Here is a 13,949-nt window from a genome sequence, read left to right as displayed (position 1 = left end):
GGACTGTCTGAGCCTCAAGTGCTCCAGATGTAAACGGAAAATGATCATCTCGGTCCCACGTGGTTGGTTCAAAGATTCAAGGAAACAAAACATGTGGAAAACACCAAGCTAGTGCCTAACCCTGAGATGGCAGCAAACAACACGTTTATCAGATCTGAGAAGGGAAAATGCTTCTAGCTTAGTAAAGCATAAAAAAATACAAGTAAAGTTAGCTTCAAATTCGCCGTAAGAAAAATAACCGTTGTGAGCCAACCATATCATTATGTCAAATGTACTCTCTGTAACCACATATGAGATTTATCCCTTTTCAGAGAACAATAAATCAAGGTTCAACCAAGTTCAACAGTTTTGTAAAGCAAGAGCCTGGCAGACCCAGAATTTGAATATTGTTCGATTTGAATGCAGAACTCACACCCTCTTCTCTGTTACCCTGTTTCCCAGAGCCTGAAGCCAGCCAGGGAAGGAGTCAGATAAGAGCCTGGAGAAGACAACCTGGTACACAGATCAGTACACCTGAGTCAGCACAAGCCACTCGGGGCAGAGAGACTGGGAAATGCAAGCAATCAGTGTAACCGGATGTTTCCGCCCAAATAGGATCCTTTAGCAACAGTTTAATGTTTTAACAGCCTAGGTGGCTTGTCAGCATGAGGCAGGTGACTTGCTCGCCTCTAATTGTAATTAAGCAAGTTGCTCTTGACCTCTCTGTGATGTTCCCTTACACGTGTCATGAAGACAATATCACGAAGACAATACAACCTCCTTAGCAGTATGTTGCAAGGGCTAAAGAAATGGTATGCAGAGATCACGGTGCATAGGGTCTCTGCGCACATGCGAAATGAACAGTCTTATTATGAAAGTCCTTTCACAACTAGACTTGTTACAGCCCCTTCCTTCCTCGCTTGCCTCGATTGTCTGCATCGTTGCTCAACTTCTGTTACTTACCTGCCCTTCCCTCTTCTCTATGAACCGCACTCAGTCACTGAGACCACAAAAGCTTACTGAATATCTTGTCAGGCGAGCTGGGGAAACTGGTGATGCATAAGAAAATCTTCGGCCTCAATGAGCTCACAATCTTCTATTTGTGAGAGAGGGAAGAAGACAGACAATAAATAAATATACAAAGAAGAAACACAATAAATCACCAGACTTTAAAACGTTAGCATAATAAAGCAAGGGGTAGAGAGACATCTCTGGGGAGAGGCAGAATCAGATAAAATATTCAGGGAAAGCCCTGTCTGAAGATTTAACATGGAGTCAGAGAGCTAGTGAAGGAAGAGAACAGGCCTGGGAGCAGAGGAAACAATGTTTCAGAAGGAAAGCACAGCAAGCCCCCCAGTGCAGGAACAAGCACAGCCACTGAGAGGACCAAAAACACAGCCCAAATGCAGCATTCACATGCCCTAGTACAATTCTTGGTTTGCACGCCAATTTTGCCACCAAACTCTGAGCCCCCTGAGGGTAGGGGCCATGTATCTCCCATCTGCATTCACTCAGTCATGTAGCAACCTCGACATGCCCAGCATTCTCGTCAACATTGGGTTTACAGGGAAGAACTAAACTGACACAGTTGTCGCCTTCAGGGAGCTTATACCCAATACCACCAGGCACAGACCAAGTGTTCAGAAAACCAACTACACGAACAATACTTGCAGGGCGCCTGGGTGACTCGGTCAGTTAAGTGTCCGACTTCGGCTCAGGTCTCATGGTTCATGAGTTCATGCCCCAAGTTGGGCTCTGCTCTAACAGTACAGAGCCTGCCTGGGATTCTCTCTCTCTGTTACTCCCCGCAACACCCCCCTCCCCAAACCCATGTGCTCGCTCTCTCTCTCAAATAAATAAACTTAAAAAAAAAAAAAACCTCACTAAATAAACTTTTTTTTGTTTAATGTTTACTTTTAAGAGAAAGAGAGACAGAGCCCAAGCTGGGGAGGGGCAGAGAGGGAGACAGAGAATCTGAAACAGGTTCCAGGTTCTGAGCTGTCAGCCCAGAACCTGACACAGGGCTTGAACCCACGAACTGCAAGATCATGACCTGAGCCTAAGTTGGATGCTTAACTGACTGAGCCACCCAGGTACCGCAATAAATAAACTCTTTTAAAAAATGAACAATATTTGCTTGGTTTTTAGTTAGGATGGAATTCTATGCATGCTGAGTTCTAGGCTTTCTACAGCCCATCCTCCTTCCTCATTTGTCTAGAAGATCACCTTCAGTTACATACCTGCCTCTCCCTTCTCCATACAAAAAGGGGTGGCAAGAATTGACTCCTGCACTTTCCCCCACGTTCTCTCTCCCCTCTGCCTTTTTGCACACTGCCCACCCCACCTGCAGTGCCCTCCCCACTTCCTCTTCACCAGACTAACTCGAGTATTATCTCCCAAAGTTTCATTAGGATATTGATTTTACAATTTGCTCAAACGTGGGCAAATCTCTCAAGTTCTTGAGGCAAAACATTTCCATCGAGTAACAGAAAGTGATAAATCAAGTGACAATCCCACACTGAGTAGTAAAGAGAAGTGAAGGACAAATGATCTGAGGTTAGGTAGATAATTTCTCTTCCTTCCCAAAATATGAGGTATTATTTCAGTGACTTTCTGGGCATTGTGCCTGCGGAACAGGGCTACGATACACAGGCAGCAACGTTCTCACTACCATGGGTCTGCGCACTCCATCCCTGGCCCATAAAAGATCAGTTTCATTTACAGTAAACAAAACCAATTTGGGACACTTAAAGGTCTTCCCCACACAGAAGGTCAACAGTTTAGCTTCTAAATTATCTGAGATAGATTTCTTCCTCTAAAAGAAGAAATTGCAGCTGTAAAAAAAAAAAAAAAAAAAAAAAAGTCAGATATTTATTCTTTTAGGCAAAAGGCACAAATATGTGAGTCACAACTTCCGGCCCAACCTCCACAGGCTCATTTAGCTGATAAGGACTTACACGGGACCTTTAGTCCTTCACTTCTAAAAGCCATGCATCCCTCTTTCTCCTCCTACATCCTGAAGGAGCAGAAAATTAAGCTGGAGCCACCCACTTAGAAGAATACAACAGCAGGGCATGGGTTTAAACAGTTTCCTTCAAAACCATGTGTTCCTCTAGGAGTTCCTGGACAGAAGCTCTGGGCTTTGCAGAGAACCACACAACAACTCCACAGCTGGGGACCTGACAGGCAGTGTTTCCCACAAGGTCTACCCTTCACCACACAGCAGCTCCGCAAACCCCACCCTGCCATTATGAGAGGGAATGTGTACAGAAGGGCAACAATACCACCTTTGGGATTATCATTAACCATTGAAACTCTGTGCCCTCAACCAAAATTCCCATGTGACATGACCTACAGAGTGGGCTCATCTCTGTGCCCACCGCAGCCGTGTCATGCTGTATGACATTGCCATGTAGTACAGCATCCTGTTCTACTGGAGGACTATTTGGACCCAGCAACATAGCCTTTACATGTGAAAAATCCCCTAACAATGATGAGATCTTTACTAGAGTACTGAGTTCACAGAACATTCCCCCTAAAAGTTTCAAAGCCAGCCTATGTCTGCAGTAGGAATTATACAGTACAGTAATTACATGCCTAATCTTTAGCAGCCAGGACTGGGTTTCAGACCCAGCTATTTTTTTACTAGCTAAATAACTTTGAGCAAGTCCCTTATCCACTCTAGACTCTTAAAAGCTCCTTATCAGATGCTGCAAATCCCCACATGATCTGGCCCCTGCCTACCTCAAGCTACTACTGGTACTACTACTTTCCCCTCTTTAACTATTTGGACATGTTGAGCTCACTCCCGCCTCAGGGCCTTTGCACTTGCTGTCTTCTATGCCTAATACCCTCTTCCCCAAAGTTTCACCTGGCTGGCTACTTTTGGTTACTCAGGTCTCAGCTCAAATGTCAAAAAGTCACCTCCAAGATCTCATAAACCTAATATTGAATGTGTGACTACATATTGTACAATTCCATTTACATAAGTACAGAAAGGAACGAGACCATGGTATGGTGGTGTAAGTGTAGGGACTTGGTGACCCTTTCCAGGGTGGAGGCAGCAACAGGTAGAAACACCAGGGGACCCTCGGGGTTGCCACTAAACGATTAGTTTTTTTATCTGAACCTGGTGACCTGGGCATATTCCGTTTGTGAGAACGCTTCAAGTTGGTCATTTATAATATGTACATTTTCAGTACATGTGTTACATTGCAACAAAAAAATCAAGCCAAAACAAAACAAAACAAAAACCCCACCTTATCAACTTGGTTTACCTTGACCACCTAATCTACGTACCCTTTCTTGGCTAAGCTATTCATTCTCCATCCCAGGATTCTATTTTACCTTTGTGTAGCATTTGTCCCTGGCTGAAATCATCATCATTATTTATGTATGTATGTACAGTCTAGCCCTTCCCCACCCCCATTAAAATCAAGTATGATGTGGCCATGTGCTCTGCCGGCTTTGTTCTCTACCCCCAAATATCAGCACCTAGAACAGTCCTGTCCTAGGTATAGACTGAATAAAAAATGTATGTAAAATAAGAAATGGCTAAAGCAGGCTTTCTAAGACTATAACATCAATCATAAGTCAAATAACTGAAGCCAAGAGCAGAGGAAATAAGAAATTTCAATGACATTAAACCTCGGGAATATGTGTCAAATGTTAAATTTAACTACAGGGTGGGTGAGGGGAGGGAGCTAAAGTGTCATTCTAGGGACTTTTTGAGTGGTTACAGTTATTTCTCAAAGCAGAAACTGGGCCTTTTATCTCTGCATACCCAACAGCTCTGCACGAGGCCCTAGTAAAAACTAGGTGTGAGGCAAGAGTGGCAACAAATTTCTCAAAATACTTAGGATTTTTAAGGTTCGTGGGAAAAGGGGGTCATGTTCAACTGTAATGTTTGCCGTGGCCAAGGGAGTAGGTACGCACAACACCAAAGGAGACTCTGTTGGAAGAGATACTAAGAAGAACCCAAGAATTTAAAAAGTATCTTAAAAGTCATGAGCAATACTCTCCTAATACTGTCAATTCTAAGAGATTTATAAAAAAAAAAAAAAATTTAGGGGCGCCTGGGTGAATCAGTCGCTTGAGCATCCGGCTTTGGCTCAGGTCGTGATCTCGCAGTTCGTGAGTTCGAGCCCCACATCAGGCTCTGTGCGGACAGCTCAGAGCCTGGAGCCTGCCTCAGATTCTGTGTCTCCCTCTCTCTCTGCCCCTTCCCCGCTCACGCTCTGCCTCTGTCTCTCAAAAATGAATGAAGTTAAAAAAAAAATTTTTTTTTTTAATTTAAATGTCAGTAGTTCTAGGACTTGGATGTTATATAGTTGCTACTTGATAAGCAGACTAACCTCAATGCTAACATGACGCATTTTAATGAAGTCTACACTCACCAAGCAACAGCCCGGTGTAACAGAAACTTAAAAGTAAACTATTCTGGAATGGGGTTCTGCCACAAACTCTCTTTATAACTTTGAACAAGTCATTGAATTTCTTTAGGCCTCAATTTTCCACGTGTGAAATAAGCTGGTTGCACTAGATACTGGCTAATGTCCATTTCTGGTTCTTGGGCACTAAGTACTAACCTGAACTTCTAAAAAATTCTCATCTTTGAAACCTTGTGCTTACAGGGTAACACATCCAAGAGTGATGTAAATCAAAGCTGCTGGATGGAGAGAGGTAACAGAACCTTTTGCCCAGTCTTGCCAAACCAAGGCTATCTGTCCCCAGACAGATTTCCCGGAGTGTTGCGTTCAGATCTCACTTTTTGGTTAGGCAGGAAGCCCTACCACACCTCGGCTAAACACTTGGGTTCCTCGAACAATTAAAGCTTTGAGTTTTCACTGCCCAGGGGCCCATATGTCTCATCAATTCAAGCCTGCATTCATAGTTAGCACTACAGTTGTTTTTTGTAACACTTAAATAATGAATAGGACTTGATCACCTGGAGGTATTCTCCTCACTGCATTACAATAGTTATTAGTGATTTTAATTAGACAAAACTGCCATTCCTTTCCACTATCCCACCATACTGTCAAGTGCCTATTAAGGCTATTACAGTAATAAGTATTAGCACCTTTTAAATTTACGTTAACAAAAACAGAGAAATGAGAAGTCAGGAAATGAGAGGGGAAAAAAGAAAAAAAACAAAACCTTGCATATAATTAGCCAACGCTTAGAGTAACCCAAAGAATCATTGGTAGCTATCTTATAAATTGTCCTAAAAACTATGCTATGCATATCCTGGTTAAAATTGCATGTGATAATTTGACTCTCATAAATTAAAAACGGGGAAAATGAACAAGGACGTTGCTCAGCTGTGGCTGAGCCCCACGCTGCCCTTTCTTTAAAGGGGGTAAGACCTTATCTGTGGACAATCAGAAGTTGAGCAGTTGAGTGATTTCTCCAAGAACCATCACCAACTTTTAACCCCCCAAAAGGCTTCTGAATACTTCCACTCGTGCCATTCAGCAGAAACTACAATCTACAGGAGGCCAAGTTTGAACAGCTACTCGGCATCCACCCGCGGCCCCTTAGCTTTCTATTCTCTATAAACGAGGAGAAAGTGGACAGGGGGAATGCTCTGACGTGTGTTTGTGACGCGGCTGATTCCTCGTTGTAGGGAAAGGAGAGCGTTTCCCACTTTCCTCCCCGACCCCCGCATTTTGCCAACTCAAGCGCCCCTGAAATCTGCAAAAACAGTCCCCCCGGAGAAAGTTCCTCAGGGAGGTGAATCATTAATACCAGCCAGGCTGGGATGGGTTTCTGGACATGTTCTTCACGTGGCCTAACACACGCGCTCAGAGGTCGAGACGTTTCTAAAGGAGAGCTGGCAACGTGGATGGTAAAACCTCAGGTCTCCTAAACCCGGCCCGAGAACTTCTCGACCTGCCAGGCGGAGCCAGGTGCGGTGCCGGCGCCCTCCGCGTGGGCCCAGGCAACCGACGGTGGCGCCCTCCTCGGCCCCGGGGCCACACCCGAGCGGGGGCTGGGGGGGGGGGGGGTCTCCCACGCGCCCGGGAGCAGCTCCGCGCGTCGCCTCCGGGGGTGCAGCGCCCGCGCCGCCGGGCACCCGCTGCCGGGAGGAAACAGGCGGCGGCGAGGACGACGAGGGCCGGGAGGACCCGGGCAGGCGGCTGCCCCGCCAGCGCCCTCCGCGCGGCTCCAGCCACCGGGCGCGCTCACCTGGGACCTGGCCGCCAGCAGCGGGGGCCGGAGCGCCAGGTCTCGCAGAAGTTTCCGGGCCTGCGCTGCCACGGGGGACGCCATCTTAAACAGGAAACTCGGCGCGGGGGAGCCGACTGCGCGCGGGCGGCCGAGGTCGGAGGAGGAGGAGGAGGGAGGAGGAGGGAGGAGGAGGAGAGGGGCGGGCCCGGCCGGCCCCCCGGCCGCCCCCGCGCCCCGGCGCGCGGCCCCTCTGCGCGCGGCCCCGCCCCGGCGCCCCACGCCCCACGCCCCACGCCCCACGCCCCACGCCCGGCGGGGCCAGCACCGCCCCCGGTCCCCGACCCCGCCCCGTCTTCGCCTTTAGCCTGCGGGGGTCTTGTGGCCATGTCACCGCGCCACCCACTGTGAGCATCAGCAGATCCCCAGCCCTGCGGTCGTGGGGTTTAAACTCTACCGAGGACCAAAGGGCAAGCGAACAGTAGTCACTGGCGCGAGCGGTGGAACTGGAACCGGGGGCCTTCGGAGCTCAGATCTCGTCTCGGGGTCTCAGAGGAGCCCGTGCACGCTGTGTCTGAGCTGGGACTTGAAGGAATAAAGGGGAGGCGAGGGTTCTGGCGAAGGCGGTGGAAGCCTTCTAGAACTCAGTTAAGACGTTTTTATCCTTAACGGAAGATCAATGCAAAACCATTGAAGGGTTTTGAGCCCGGTAATCAGCATAATAAGAGCAGACATTTATTTGGAGTCTCCTGACACTAAGCACTGTGCAGGTAATAAAAATGCTGTAGCAAATATGCTTGATGTGTGACAAGCACTTTACAAATAGGAACTCTTAGTCACCATAGCAACCTTTCCAGTAGGTAACAGACTAAAATCCCCATTTTGCAGAAGAGGAAAACGAGGCACAGAGCGGTTGAGTAACTTGCTGGAGGTCACCGCTCTGATAGGAATGGAAATGATGTTCAAACCCATGCTTTCTCTCCGTGCCCCATTAAGAGCTGTTATAGATTCTTTTTTAACCTTACTCTTGAGCCTATGATCATGAGAAAACTTGCAGTGTAACAGAACTAGGCAACTATTGCTGCTAGTTTCCTTCCTTCCCTCCCTCCGTTTATTTTTTCTTAATATATATTTTGACAAATCAAATATACAGACAAGTTACAAGAATATTACCCCCAAATGCCCACGTATCCTTAACCCGGATTCCCCACCTATATTTTGCCCTATTTCACATTCTTGATAGGTAGTATATATAAATGGATTTGTAGACCATTTCTTGTCACAAGTTTACCTGCTAGATTTAGCATCTATTGATGATTATTGCTTGCATCAGTTATGACTACGATGATTGCAAAATAGTTATTAGGTAATTCCATTATTTTCTACATTTTTTGTTTACATTCTACTCTGAAGTGAGCTTTACTTCTTTATTTATTTATTTTATACTACACTTCTTTATTAACTCTTGTATTTACTTGTATCCGTATGGACTTGTGGATTCCTTTTTTGGTGCCAAATCTATGCTCTTTCCTATTACACTCATTCTGCTGCCTCTGGATATGGGTCATTTAATCTTCACATGAACCTTCCAAGGAGGTTCTGCTGTTACTCCCATTTGCCAAAAAGAGAACAGGTCCCCAGAAACACTATGTAACTTGCCCAGGGTGACACAGCTTGGGATCAGACCCTAAAGCTGGAATCTAACCATTCTACTCCACACCTCCCCTTGAGTGAGTGGATCTGATTTCCCATCTCATCCATCATTACTCCTACTGGGTCTGCCATTTAGCCAGCCAGGTTGGAGTATAAACACTACAAACAGTCAACAGTGTTTAAACTTGGTCATACCTTTAAACTTGGTTGTCAGAAGGAAACAGACTACCTGTAGAATTAATCAAAGGCTTTTTATTCACACATTACTATGGTAAAGGCGTCTGCTACCATCACTTTCCTTCCAGCAGAGGCTAGAAGGTGTTTGAAAGGAGAGTGCATTTTATAAAGAGAAAGGAGAAACTCTTAAGAGGCTCTTTGATTGATGAGCGTTCTGTCAGGATGAGGTTTTTCTATTAGGGCAGGATTTGGGGAAGTGGAGTGGGAGGGGCTTTCTGATGGCCATTCAAGTACATTTGGCCGTCTTTGGTTCACCATCACTAGTATATAACTGGGGACTTTCCAGTTCATCCAGTGTCATCTAAGTTTTTCCTGTCTCATTTGGAAAACTGCCAGGTTCTCAAGGGGGGCCCAAGTCTTGTGTCAGCAATTTCTCAATGTCTTTACCTGCTTTCTGTCATTCTACCTTCTCTGTGGCCAAGGGATTGGGAAGATGCAACAGAACTATGGGCATCCCTATGGTTATCTCCCGTGCTTAGCACTGGACCAGGACTAGAAGAAGGGCACAATAAACAAACACATCATGAATCAAACTTACTGAGTTCCTCCTAAGACTCCTCCTTATTTTCTACTCTTATATCCCAAACAGAAAGCTCTTTGAGGTCAGGGATTCCACCACAGGGTTCTGTACTGTGCTTCACGGGGACGAGCACTGATATTTTAGCCAAACTGGATTCAAAAGCCCCCTCTACCCCTTGCAAACCTGTGACTTGAAGTATGTACCTACTTCCTAGAGTTGTAGTAGGTATTCAATAAGATGTTGTGTATAAAGACCTTTTATATGGTAGGGGCTTAATAAGTGTTATTTTTCTTCCTCTAGAATATTATTAATAAATGTTTGTTTGATAGCTAATGTGAAACACTAAAGCCAATCTGACACATGGATTAGAAGGCCCAGATGCTTTGGAACTTAACTTGATAGCACTGGAGAACTATGGAGATGCATAAATGCCAGTCAAAAGTGTTAAAATGTCCTAAAGTGGTTGCTTCCAGGAAGAGGGTTGTGGGTAGTGGTCAGGGAACCATTACATTTTTAGAGCTTCCAAAACACCAATGCTTAGACACCACTTTAGATCTAGTGAATCAGAATCACTTAGGATGAGTCTGGGATCTGCATTTTAAATAATCTTCTCCAGGGGTTCTTTACTCTGAAAAGGAGGAAAGCAAACAAACCAAACCGTATGCCAAACTCTCTTGAAATTTTCTGGTGAATCAATAAGTTATTCTGCTTCCCTCCATGGGGTTCCTAAATGTAGAGTGATAAATCGTAAATGTGCATATTGATTAAATGCTGCGTCCACAGACCTTCGCCTGACACATGCACACAAAATCTGCCTTCTCCCAGGGGTCTAGGTCAGCTTCAACAGATGGAAGCATTGGTTAAGGAAGAATGAATAGCTATTCTATGCTTTTTCTTTATCAAAATTGCCCATGTGGACTGCTTGAATATCCTATATGGCCACAGGCAATAGCATGATTGAAAGCTTTCTGTGCTGTCTGGTAACCGACTGAAGCACAGAGGCAGACAGGAGATGAACCGAGTTCAAGTACTAACTCTGTGGTTTAAAACTCCATGATCTTGAGCAAGTTATATCACAGCCTCAGTTATTTGATCTGTGTAAAGGGGATTATAATAATAGCGCCTATTTTGCCAGAGATGTGTTGACAAGTGCTTGAGATCCAGGGGCTGTTACTCACCTTGCCTTCTTTACTTGACTCAGAAATCCTTTTTCATGTTTGCTTTTTTACTCTTCATGTCTGTGAGCCTGTTTGCCTATTAGTAAAATGAAGGCCAGGTGTGACTGCGTCTTATTTGAACTGAGAGTTCACAACGTGTTACTTCTCATAAACTTTGCATACATTGGAAGCATTAAGTTCTAAAACTCCATGATCAAACTTTGAATTTAGAATACCCTGCCTACACTGCTTCTTACTCAGTGAATCCATCCAGGAAGGAAAATAAAAACATCAATAAGCCCACACACCTTCTCTTTCTTCTTAGCAGTGCACGTTAACAGTGAAATAATATGCTCATTTTCATAGCCACGGGGATTACTCAAGGGATGCTGATTTGCCAAGGAGGGATGTCGTGAAACTTAGCACAGGGGTAGTACATCTAGCAGTTCCATTGGTAGTTTACCACTACCTTTTCATTTAAACATAAAAACCATTTGACAAAGACAAACTCATTATAACCAGCAGAACTGAATAGAATTTTTAAAGAAACAACCCTAATTTTCACGAATAACATATTTGACTTCATGCTGCTGCATGCCAGAAATGAAAATCACTATTATGATGATGAGATAAAGGGTATTTGTGGATTGTGTTTGGTTATTATTTTTTTGATGGATAACAGATTTCTTGAATTTACAGGCAAAGAAACTTTGGCCTTTCATTATGTACATAGGTAATATCTCTCTTGCTGTTTGTGACAGCCATTTGAACCAATGGTTCAATTGTGTTATTTGCCAATGACACAGAGAGAACTTCCATTGTGCTAAAGTTATTTTCCTCTCTTCAATAATACATTAAAATGATTAATTCTGATGGCATTTCTCAGAAGCTTATTTAAATTACAAGGTGCCCAGGAGAAAAGGGATCTAAAACTAAAAGTGTGTAACAGAACTGCAGTGAACTCTAGAGGAATTCTTACCATAACCTCAGGAGAATGAAGGGGGGGACCAGCTTAGAGTGGTGGCACCAGGTCATTGTCAAGATGAAAAAGAAGGAAGAGTAAGGGACATCATAAACCCAGAGAAGGAGCAGGTAGAGAAAAAGTGAGCTAAACAAAAACTACAAATGGAGAACAGGATGTAATGGCGGGAACAGGGGTGATGACGTTGTATTGGCAGGGAGTCTGGCGATGAATGGAGGATGATAGAAACTGGAGTAGAGTACATTGACAGAAGAGACCATGGAAGGGCATGGACTGAAAAAGAAAAGTGGCACCAGCTTATGGAAAAGAATTCCCATCACAATGGGAAGCCATGGAATTTAGCTCTTCCAATATGATTAAGATATCCTTCTTTTAAATACTAAAATAAAAATTAAAGGAACATCTAGTTCAAATGTCCTGCTTTATTAGGAAGTAAGGAATCACAGCAGTGATTCTTAACAGAAGACTTTGAAGAGCCCTTCCTTTTTAATGTCTTTGGGGCCATATTCTCCACAGTTTCTAATGTAGTAGGGGTGTCTTAGAGCCCAGGGATCTGCATTTTTGTAAGTAATTCTCCCACCCCACTGTCTTTTTTTTTTTTTTAATTTCTTTAGTGTTTATTTATTTAGAGAGAGAGAGCACAAGCAAGGGATACGGGCAGAGGGAGAGAGTGAGATTCCCAGCAAGGTTCCACACTGTCAGCGCAGACCCCCCAGTGTGGAGCTCAAGCCCACAAACCATGAGGTCCTGACCTGAGCTGAAGTCAGATGCTCAACTCAATGAGCCACCCAGGCACCCCTCCCACCTCCTTTATTGTAGGTGGTCCCTGGTCCCTGGTTGAAGAAGCACTGACCCAGAAGGTGGATTTTGAGAAGCCTAAAGGGGAAGGACAACAATCGTTCAATTCCCGCCCCCCCTCCTTTCTTTCCGTTTCTTACTCCACTTCCACTATCCGCCTTAATCCCTCCTTCCGAAATCTGATTTGCTACATGAGAGAAGGGGTATGGAATGAGCCTCCAAAAGACTACACACTGTTCCCTCTGCCTGAAACACCCTTCCTCGTTGCTCACCTGGCTCAGGTCCTCTCATCCCTTGAGTTTCTGTCACTCCTTCAGGAAGCCTCCCTGAAGGCATGGCTGGGGGTCACCTCAGTGGTTCCCAAAGGGCGATCACTGCACTGGCTCCTTATCGGCTTCTTCCTTCAAGATTCTAAAATCTGCATGACAGGTACCGTTTTCTTCAAAGGTCTTATCCTGATCACAGCACGGTGCCTGGAGCTGAATGGGTATATAAGAGAAGCCAGGGCAGAAATCACCCTAAGAAAAATGAAAGATTTAGTGGTGTCTACAGATATGTCAGTACCCCTCAACAGGAAAGGAAGTTGAGGCCCATGATGAGAAATTACCTGCCCGTCATCACACATTACACTAGTGGTTTCTACACACTGTTCCTCAGGGTTCTCAGATGCCTTCGGGCTCCACCTCTCCTTTCTTTCTCTCCCTCCTCCCTCACCATCCCTCCCTCTTTACCGCTATCACTCTTGTTCTTATTATTGCTCTTTCTCTCTCCCCCACATTTACTGAACACTTATTATGTGCTTTCTCAAAGCCTTACAGAAATCCTCTTACTCGATTTTCAGCACAGCCGTCTTTCACAGATGTACAGGCGGGCATTTATAGCAGAGAGTAAGTTGCCTGAGGTAATAAGCAAGGGAAGCCCAATCTCAATCAATCTAAGATTGATTCTAGGCCGCGTTACCTCACAGAACTTCTTGCAGTGATGGAAAGTTTCTGTACGTATGCTGTTAAGCACCATAATCATTAGCCATATGGCTGTTGAGCACTGGAAGCGTGGCTTAGTGGAACTGAGAAAATAATTTTTAAATTGTATTTAATATTAATCTATATTCAATTTTGAATAACCCCACATAGCTAGTGGCTACCGCATCGTCCAGCACGCATCTAACTGATGTACAAACTTTGCACCATTACACTATTTTTTTCTTTTTCTTTCTCTTTTCTTTCTTTCTTTCTTTCTTTCTTTCTTTCTTTCTTTCTTTCTTTCTTTCGAGAGAGAGCAAGGGAGGAATGAGAAGAAGAGAGATACAGAGCCCTATGAGGGGTTCAATCTCGCGACCGTTGAGATCATGACCTGAGCTGAAATCAAGAGTCAGACGCTTAACCAACGGAGCCAGCCAGGAGCTCCTACACTATTTCCTTAACTGCGTTTCCTCCCATGGTAGTTCCTAAGACAA

General features: G+C 44.8%; 1 protein-coding gene across 2 annotated transcripts in view; it reads right to left on the bottom strand.

Annotated features, from left to right (window-relative positions):
* The window catches only part of SUCLG2 (succinate-CoA ligase GDP-forming subunit beta), a 333,369-nt gene extending 326,045 nt beyond the window's left edge, over window positions 1-7,324 (bottom strand). For both annotated transcript variants that reach the window (XM_058726236.1, XM_058726235.1), the window contains exon 1: window positions 7,168-7,324. In XM_058726236.1, coding sequence (XP_058582219.1) covers window positions 7,168-7,251 — 84 coding nt within the window. In that variant the 5' untranslated portion in view covers window positions 7,252-7,324. The remainder of the gene's footprint in view (window positions 1-7,167) is intronic.
* Between the last annotated feature and the right edge of the window lie 6,625 nt (window positions 7,325-13,949).

Source organism: Neofelis nebulosa, chromosome 4 (assembly GCF_028018385.1).
Source record: "Neofelis nebulosa isolate mNeoNeb1 chromosome 4, mNeoNeb1.pri, whole genome shotgun sequence".
In the NCBI taxonomy this organism is placed as follows: domain Eukaryota; kingdom Metazoa; phylum Chordata; class Mammalia; order Carnivora; family Felidae; genus Neofelis; species Neofelis nebulosa.
The sequence above is the reverse complement of the archived record's forward strand: the minus strand, read 5'-3'. Positions and strand labels throughout refer to the sequence as shown.